Raw genomic sequence first — 9,728 nt, 5'->3', positions numbered from 1 at the left:
AGGATTTTCGACTCGTGGCACATGAACTTACAGATGCATCAAATACACTCAATTACTAAAGTAAAGCACTTGAACTAAATAAAAATTCGACTAGTTGTGTAGGGATCAGCAGTGGCAAGTCTCCAAGTTGAAAATTTCGTCCAAGCTAAGCTTCTCTTGCATATGCTCTAAGATTGTAGCAGGCATAAAGTGGCAGCTGTGGAGCTACAATCTGTGACTGTGAATTGATTTGCATCTTAAAGTTCACTCCCAAACCTACCACACCGATAATGCCAGTTTTTCCAGAAATAGTATCACACCTAACTCACCTCCATATTTTTCTACATGAAATTAAACTTTCGACCGAAGTTCCCAAGCTCCGGATAGTAAAACAAAGCTTTCCAACTTGTTTCTGCCTCGCTGATTGACATTACGGTGATTTATAATGATGCTTTAGATCTTCTAAATGCAATTGGGTGCTCTGATGCTCAATTTCAATGGCCATTTTCTGTTCTGATTCATCATTTGCAAGTTCATCTTATTCTGCCAATGAGATGAACTGGGGATTACATTGCATTTAACAGCTAGTTGACAATCTCTTATTAACTGTTAACAAAACCAACCGACAATTCGGTAAACTAAAAGGCAGAAGAAGCTCTTAAATCTAATGGAATAGCCATCAATTCTCACAAATTTTGCATTCATCTGTCGAAAACTGATTGAAAATAAGACAGGAAAAGGCTGAAGGGCTATAAATACAATAAGATAAAGCTTAAGATTGTAGACCGCGTCAACAAACCAAACAAAAAAAAGGAACACAATCAACTTGTAATAACAATCAAAACTACTTAACAAGCAATTTAACTTACAATTACGAGACGATCAATAGTTGCCATTTTTACTTGTTACAATGAGGACCCAACTTCTTCATCCAACAGAGGTGATTCTTCTGCTTGCTCTTTTGGCTCGTAAGATGATTTACAAACTAACATTCCACTAATAAAGGGCGAAAAGTTAGCAATGTAGATGGGCAACAATACCATGATTCTAAGTGGCTAAAATTTGTGATGAGCTGCTATGCTAACGGCGTTGATGGGCAGTAGATACTTGTCTCCTCTTTTGTACTTTGAATGGGGTAGTGGATTTTGATGAAGATCTCGCATTGCCGCCACTTCTGGCACTCTGAGCCTCTTTCTTTTTCATCTTGCTAAGGCTAGGCCGATAAAGAATCACCGAGCGGCCAATCTGACTGACGGCAACTGATCCAGTGGACTCCTCGAGTTGTTTTATCACATCACTCAACTCTCCCGGGCAGCTTCCGTGCACTTTAAGCTGCTTAGAGCATGCAAGAAATCTTAAAATACTGACATTCAACAGCCAGTAAGAATGGCTTAAAGCCTAACGAGGAAGTTCGTAAACAAAGAATTGTAGTCCTGGAACTTTATTTCAGTCATACAAGATGCGGACCTACACCTGCACTATTAAACTGAGTCATGCAAGTTCATAATCAAAATACACATCAGGGATCAATACTGTGTTATGCAAGTGTATTAACTATCTCTCAAGTATGTCTGGCAGGGCATTAAACTGAGAATAGTTCTAAGACTGCATAGAGAAGACGACAAAAGGAATTTCTCTAGTCATCAATAAGTTTGAAATTTGGCGTAAGCTAGGATAAAGTTCTTGGTTATTGTAAAATCCACCATCAGCAATCTCTAGTTGGAAGTTAGATATTACATTTCACTTGATTTTCAGCCTGATGTGATGACTGTCCGCATTATACTTGATTTCCCCAAACAGTAGCTTCTTCATGTTAGATCATAGCCAAACTGCTTTTATTAGACTTCACCTGATTTTAGCCTCAGATTGATCCAAAACCTAAACGTATTACCTTATTAAGTCCAACCTGAGCCGATAGCAACCAAATTCAAAACGATAAATGTTGCAAAAAGTACCAAACATCATCTTTGGATCTAGCAACAAAAGGAACCTAAAAATGCTCATCTTTACAGATCATTTAAGTCCCTTCACTTCCAGCTAGACACGACATAACTTTTTCCCTCGCACTATATAGGCATACAAAATTGGCAACACAAGATATGTTAAACTTAGCTCTCACAGGACAATGGACACAACATTTTTCACACTAGCGCCATAAAATTGAAGCTCTTCTGTTAAGCACCAAAATATTATCCTCCTCAGAGCCGATACACAATCTAAGCCCGAGAACAGTGACTGAACATCAGGGAATAAGAACATAAACTACTAAGGATAAATCTACAGTAAGTACGACGTACTATAGTTCCTGTTGAAAACCAAATGCCACATGCTCATTGAGATACATATATATATATATATATATATATATATATATATATATATATATATGAATGTACCAACAAACCCCAAAATGCAATTTCACCGTTTCATGGAGTCTTACAAGCAACTCAGGCCCACCAAATTTTAAAAATTTAGGGATTTCATAATGCCAAGACAATGTAAACACAGCTCAAATTCTCCAAACGTACGCCCAAGCATGCATGTAGGTGATTGGTCTATCAACAGCATCTTCATAATCCTATTGATAACGTTCACCAAAACACATATTTTTCAATGCATCCACTACCGAAATGGCGTAAATAGAGTAAATAGAACGATGCAAGCATGAAATTACCCTTAAATTCGCATAAAGCGACATAAACCCGTAAGAAAACAAAAGGAAAAAAAAGCAAAAGAATCAACCTTGAGGAGCTCATTGGCCTCGAGGGTCTCGACGAAGGACGCGGCGACGGAAGGGGTAACGCCCGATTTCCCAACCTGCTGCGACTTGAGCTTCTTCCCGAGACTGTGCGCGTACGACGCCAACTCCTTCTTCTCCTTCACGCTCAGATTAGGGCACGGCAAGCGCGGGAGCGATTGGGCGGGTTCCATCGCCANATTGGGGAGGGGGAGGGGGAGGGGGAGTGGGGTGGGATTGTGTGAGGGTAGAGGAGGAGAAGAGGCGAAGGGAGGGGGGGAAGGAGAGGGAGAGCGAGAGCGGAGGATGTAGAGGGGGGCGAAGGGGAGAGAGGAGGGAGAGAGTGGGGAGGAGAAGGGAGGAGGGGCGGGGGAGAGGGAGACGGAGGAGAGCGGCCGCGGCAGGTGATGCGGCCATGGTGTTCGACGAAATGCCCGCGAGAAAAATGAGAGCGAGTGAGAGTGCCTTTACGGGGAAGCGGAAAATACAGTGCTTGGATAAGCGATTGGGCTTTTGTATTAAAAACGGTGGGGTACTTGAAAAATCAAAATCATCATCATGCGCATGAAACTTCTGCTGCTTCTGCTACTAGTGCTTCTTTGAAGCACTTTCATTTACAAAGATTTTCCGCATAAAACTCAAGCTGTTTTGTTTTTTTCCAATAGGCTAATAAGCTCAACCGAGCAAATGGAAAATCATGAAAGTGAACTCTAAAAAAATTAGAAAAACCACAAAAGTTTAATGGCCCAGCCATGCTAGACCGTGCCCGCTGACACGGCAATCCTTATTTTGGATTACATACACCAAAGTTTAGATTACTGTGGAGTGAAGAAATAAAGAACATAAGTAAATTCGTTCCATTAGCCAGTTAAGGAGTGATTGCAGAAAACAGAGACAGCGCCACTTCACAATAGAACAGTATATATAGACAAAAGAATTGATCACAAAATATAATTTGTATGTTCTCTGGAATGAACCTCTGAATACAACCAGCTGACTACAAAGACAATAATTTGCATCGCACAAGCTAGTAGATATCATTCTAGAAAACAGGAGCAACTTTACTAGCAAGCACGCGCTCTCGCTTTTCAATGTATCCATAAGGGAACCAACCTGCTTTCCCTCTGGATTCACCTTCCGCCCAACCATTATTCGAAACCTGCAAATGATCAAGCACGCAGATCAAGTCAGCGGTTTTTAGTCTACGTGCTTATAGTTTTTCACCCAATCGGATTCTACTAACACTGACGAAAAGCTTGATTTTCAATTTTGATTACATGTTAAAATTGGTAGGAGGAGCCACAAGTAGAATGGCATGTTGGACATCTTAAACATCATAACGGGAGTACTTCTACTTTCCATAAAAACTAGTTAACATGTAATCAGCAACTTCACAGCTCTCTGTCTGATAAGGTCAGCTTGAGATGCAGTCGAATTTAATTACTTATAGTACATTTCAAGCTAATCATCTAGACATGACGAAAGGCAATGGTTACAAGGAAGTGGTTCCTGTTTTGCAGCTAAAAAGATACTTAAGCAACCATGCGGAGAGAGTAATACCTTCCGTACAACAACATAGTCACCAATGGACAAGTTAAGCTCCACGAAACTTTCAGCTTGAAATGATTGTATAGCCTGCATAGTAGAAATGATAAGCACGAACAGGTGATCCAAACTCGTACTTTTAGTGTGCCAGTAATTCAAAACTTCTAACTAACTTTGGCTTTGGAGTTGATTTATTCACCTCAGCTAGGAAGTACACCGCATTTTCAGTTGAATCATTAACTGTTTGGTACGTAGACATGCCATTGGCCTCTTCATATGAGGGAGGTGACGCTGTAGAGTTCTCCATGACTGGATGAGGGGATCCTTCAACTCTTTGATGCTCTGGCGCCATCTGCCAGTTGAAATAGAACAGTCATTCAGATAAACAGGAATACCATCATATTCCACAAAAGAGGACTATCAAGATAATTATTGAGTACTTGAATTGAGAAAAAACTTTTTCTGTGACTGAGATTTTCTGTGACTGAGAAGTAGTTGCATTACCTCTCTTTCAAGTTGATCGAGGATTTGCAGGATCCTCTGGTGGTAAGTTCGCTCAGATTCAACCTTCAAGTGGGAAACAGTTGCCAAAAACCCATGCATAAGCCATTAATTATAAATAGTAGCTATTACATATAAAACCCTGCAAAATCATATATATTGATGTATGCTCTTGTAGAATCTGAATTCGTAGATTCCTTACAGAAAAACACATATCTTAATTTGGGAAGTCATCCAATTCATGAAAAAAAGTTGCTCTGCATTAGAACAAGTTTTTAAAAATGGCTAGTGTTTGCGAGTCTAGGATGGATGAAAAATCAAGTTCTTTAATGGCATATTTGACTATTAAGATTTCAGATGGGTAAAGATGTAAACAGATGATTTTGCAGGAATATTTTCGTTAAATATCTTCGTTGACTATCACACGCTAGCTAATATCAAAGGAAAGAATAAATGAGTACCATCGCAATGAGACGCTGTAAAGTCAGCCTTTGCTGTTGGGCTTCTACAGCTGTCATCGCCGCAACAGCTTCCTTACCAACAACCGTCATGGTAGACTTCAATTCTTCCAACTTGTACTCAGCAGCTTCTAACTTCACAATAAGATCACCATTTCCAGGCGCTTCTCTTACTTTCACTTGGCGCCTTGACACCTCCATAGCCTGAAAAGAATTCATGTTCGCAATATAAATTATTCGATATGCAGATTATAATAATAACTGCTGCTCAAATAAAGCATATTTTGCAGCTATTTCATTTTTTCACCTTGCTATAATTTATACAATCAATTCATTGGCAGGTCTTCGAAGTTCAATGCTTTATTATATCCTCAATGGCAGGGGAAGTTTGAATGAACAAATGCACCAAGTACAGGCAAGAGGTACCCAAGCTAAATTAGTGTAGAAGTATTGACAAAGGGTACTCATTTCTAATAAGAGAAAAGTAATTTTGCAATCAGAACATACTGCATAAAGGCCCTTTAAATGAAGTCAATGTTTTATGAAGGAACAACTATCAGATTAGGGTGTCTTGCGGAGAAAGTTGACCAATATTTCATATAAGAAACCTGAGATTCAGCGTCTTGCCGCACTCGGTCATATCTCTGTGCAAGGTGTCGAGCGTCCTCCAAAGGAGCCCCCACTACCATAGCTCTTAATGGTTCTGCAACCTGACATTCAAAAATAACTAGTCCATGTAAGTCATAAGTATTAGAGCAAAATTTACAGGAAATAGGTCTACATATGTGATCTGCTTAACGGAAATAATAAGTCAATCAGGAAAAGTAATCATAATCACAGTAAATCATCAAAATAAATCAAATAATAAATTCTCCATTAGCAGGGCAACTGTTTTTGGCTAATACAACGAGCAAAGAGAAAAGTGGCATTCTAGATCAACAACGATGGACGATGGATGATGATTTCATGACAACAGTTTCTGCATATTTGCACATCATAGAAGCAGGAATAGCACAGCTTCCATTGTGCGCCCAAAAAAAATGATATATTTACATTATTAAACTGATCTTAAAACATTCATCCTCAAATTATTATGTAAGCACAACTATTTGGACCAGCACACCTAAAGATACAGATAACATATTCATAATGCCAAGAATTCTTTCTATTCATGGACTGATGCTAAAAAAGGATATTATTAGCAGTGTGACAGTGAGAAAGCAGATATCAGCAAAAAGAAAATGGCAGCTAATGAGACCTGAGTATTAAGGGCTTTCAGTAGATTTCCGCGTTCCTTTTCAATTCGACAACGAGCTCTTGCAAAATAAAAAGCAGCTTTTGATAATGTGTCGCTGCTGGTGCAGGTGTTTTCAGCACCATATTTCCGACCGTCCTCAGATAATTTATTACCTATAAGAGATACAGGCATAAACAATAAGACAGAACAAGTTGCACATGATTTTCATAAGAACAACAACAGGTACATGCTGTCTGACGAATATACAAGCATACCTATTTCAACCTGTTTGGATCCGGTAACTGTATATCCTTCCACTCCACGAACTATGTCTCTTTGAAAATGCTGAAAGAAAGAAGAAAAGCTTAACTGTATATCCTTCCGCTGCATGAACTGTGTGTGTATATATATATCGATAACTAACCCGCACAGGGAAAAAAGAAAAAAACATAAAGGCGCTGAAAGAAAGAAAGCTTTACTGACCTTGGCAGCACGAGTGGAAATGTAAAGCCTTTCTAATTTTCGGTGTTGCTTAATTTCTGCTTCATCTGTAAGCACACCATCAGAGCCTCCACTGCCTCCAAATTGCTTGAGAACAGCCTACAATGGTAGCGGATCAAAAATTGATGTCATGTGTCATGTTTATTAATGTCTTGATGACATTGCTAAGACCCCTGAAGATGATTGCGCATATAATCAGTCTACTTCTCTCCAGGAAAAGAGGAAACAACTAATTCCACAGTAATGAACTTCTAGTGCTTCACACCTCTTGAATTGGAAGGTTATGGTTCTAAACTTCAAGAGCAGCTTTGAAAGAAGATGACTGGATGAGCAAAAGATCGTAGGGAGTGCAGCAAACTACAAGAAAACCAGAGTAGGTTGTCTAAAAGTTACTCTCACGTTAGATGCAAATTTTCGGCTTTTGGAAGCGTGACGTGCAAATCATGAAGTTTTCGAAAGTTAATATGCAAATTGTAGAATCTTGGAAGGGCGTATCTTTTTGTAACACTTTTAGAGAGGTAGGTGCATGGATAAACAATTTCTTACGGGCATTCGCATATAACAATTTCTTATTGTTCCGAAACTAAGAAACAAAATACCAGAGAAAAAAAAAAGAAAGAAAAACACTAGCATATAGGTCATATATATAAGCACAATCCAGTTGACATACAATCAACAAATAATCCTCAAGATGCATGCCAAAGAAATGCGCCTATTACCAAAAATACTTTAACCAAATTGAAATTAATGGTGCCTCTCATTGCCATCTTTTATTTATTTCAAGGCTTCAAAATGACATCTTTTTTGGATCCAAGCCATTGGTCACAAGATGTGTTCTATTTAGAGGAACTACCCAAGGGTTTTCGCTGCTAATTCCTATCATGAAGAACCATCGAAAGCGGCTAAGTCTCATATCTTATTTTCTCCTTCCGCATTAATGAAATTTCTCGGAATGGAACATCACCGAATCTAAAATCTACTTTAATGCAATCTCGGAGAACCAAATGAGGCTTCGAGAATCTACCCCTGCCCTAGATAGGATCGAATTGGATCAAAGAGACCGAATCGGCACCAGAGACGACAAAAAGGGGGTCGATCTAAACAGGAAACGAAGGGGAACCCGATTGTCGGGATGATCAAAACCTAAGAAATCGATCAAAAGAAGGTAAAGAAGGTAAAGAGGAGGGCGAGGAGGGCACCTGCTGTTGCCGCGCGACTTGGTCCCGTAGCTTCGAGGCCTGCTTCCATATGGTCTCCATTTCCTCGCCGGAAGGGATCGAGAGGGAGGTGGCGCCGCCGAACAGCGGCCGAGGGCGCGAGTAACGAGGAGTTTTCCGGCGAGAGGCACGCCGAGAGAGAGAGACGGGGTGAGATCTGAAGGTGTGTTTTCGGGGTTCTCTTTTTTTTTTTCTTTTTTTTTTTTTATGGGGATGAAGACGTGAAGGCCGTGAGGTGTTTGATGAAATGTTTCTGCCAGTTTGAAAGAGACTGGAAATTTTTTTTTTTTTTTTAGAAAAAAACAGCATGTACCTATTTTATTTATTAAAAATATAAATTAAGCAACACAAATAAAATTAAAAAACATCGCAGAAGAATATATATATATATATATATAGTAAAAATGTTGACTTTTAGACGATAAAAATTTATTATTGATATACACGTATGCAGGGATTTGTGAAAGTATACATCTAGAGAGAGAATATGAAATTAGTGGTATAAGCGAAAGTCTAATAGGCGATGAAGGGTGGCGATGGGTGAAGCACGTCCAAATACGAATCTCGATCACTACAACGAACGCAGGCCGTTCAAAATACATCGGACCACACTTTAAAACTTAGTTCGGTATTAAGATCCATATGATACTATCAGATAAAATATAATTAATGTAAAAATGTTACGTTCTTTAGTGAAATCGTAGAAAATATATCATAACTGACTCCTACGTACAGAAACAAATATGATATTTTTCTAACGTATTTTTTCATCGCACGTAATATAATCTCTCAGCAATCGTAAATGAAACCTTAATGCAATTGATTAAAAGCTAAATAATTAAGAACAAATTCTAAAATTTGAAATTTAATTGTCTCGTATTGCTATTTGCTAATCAAATTTATTTCTAAATAATGAATAAAACCAGTAATTTACTATCTTTTTTCTCTTTAATTTCTTTTTTCGATGTTTTCTTTTACCGTTGGGGTAAACCCAAGGAAAGTGAAAAAAGAATCTTTGAAGGGAGGTAAGTGTGAAAAAAAAAAAAAAATGCTTGGCAATAGCACGCGTAGTTGAAACTCCATCCATATCCAAATTACAAGGGTACAAAGATGAATTTAAGTAAACTACAATTATCGAATAAAACTATTTTGGAATTAATTGCTAGCTAGATGACACGATGTTAGAAGGCCTTTTTTTTTCAAAATACCCCTATAAAAATTTTTAAATTTGATAAATAACTCTATAAGAAAATAATTGACAAACTAATCCTATTTTTGCCATATAGGAACCACGATGAAATTTTCTCTAATAATTCATCATTTTCTAATTTTTTACGAAAACAATAAATCATTTATCTTTTTTTTAGAAGATTAGAAAACGATAAATTATTTATCGCATTTATGAAAACAGAAAACAATTCGCGGTCTTCAAAAAAAAAAAAAATCACCATGATTCCTATATAGTAAAAGGACGGTTATTTAACCGTAGGGTGAACACATTACAATATTTTCTAGAATTGTTTGGAGGAAAAGAAAAAAGTCCATGTTAGAAT

At 38.1% G+C, this 9,728-nt stretch overlaps 2 protein-coding genes across 2 annotated transcripts; both read right to left on the bottom strand.

Moving 5' to 3' along the window:
- On the bottom strand, positions 785 to 2,915 carry LOC109714174 (RNA-binding protein YhbY-like; the record flags this gene model as incomplete). Its single annotated transcript, XM_020238646.1, is given in 2 exon segments — positions 785 to 1,311; positions 2,722 to 2,915. Coding segments are annotated over 2 exon segments (441 nt in total). The 3' UTR covers positions 785 to 1,059.
- LOC109714173 (SH3 domain-containing protein 2-like) lies at positions 3,551 to 8,378 on the bottom strand. Its single transcript, XM_020238645.1, has 10 exons — positions 8,158 to 8,378; positions 6,941 to 7,057; positions 6,733 to 6,802; positions 6,479 to 6,630; positions 5,829 to 5,930; positions 5,224 to 5,424; positions 4,766 to 4,828; positions 4,461 to 4,613; positions 4,277 to 4,351; positions 3,551 to 3,875 (listed from the first exon to the last, which is right to left on the bottom strand). The coding sequence occupies exons 1-10, from the start codon at positions 8,215 to 8,217 to the stop codon at positions 3,759 to 3,761; spliced, it is 1,110 nt and encodes a 369-aa protein (XP_020094234.1). The 5' UTR covers positions 8,218 to 8,378; the 3' UTR covers positions 3,551 to 3,758.

This window comes from Ananas comosus, linkage group 8 (genome assembly GCF_001540865.1).
Source record: "Ananas comosus cultivar F153 linkage group 8, ASM154086v1, whole genome shotgun sequence".
Lineage (NCBI taxonomy): Eukaryota > Viridiplantae > Streptophyta > Magnoliopsida > Poales > Bromeliaceae > Ananas > Ananas comosus.
Note: the sequence above shows the minus strand (reverse complement) of the source record. Positions and strands in the feature narration are given on the sequence as shown.

Bases quoted from the DNA above. Each gene is read 5' to 3' on its own strand.
- LOC109714173 (XM_020238645.1), bottom strand. From the start codon at position 8,217: ATGGAGACCATATGGAAGCAGGCCTCGAAGCTACGGGACCAAGTCGCG. The intron at 6,803-6,940 runs GTCAGTAAAGCT...TCTTTCTTTCAG, and splicing joins TTTCCACTCGTGCTGCCAAG to CATTTTCAAAGAGACATAGT. The intron at 5,931-6,478 runs GTCTCATTAGCT...TTTGAATGTCAG, and splicing joins TGAAAGCCCTTAATACTCAG to GTTGCAGAACCATTAAGAGC.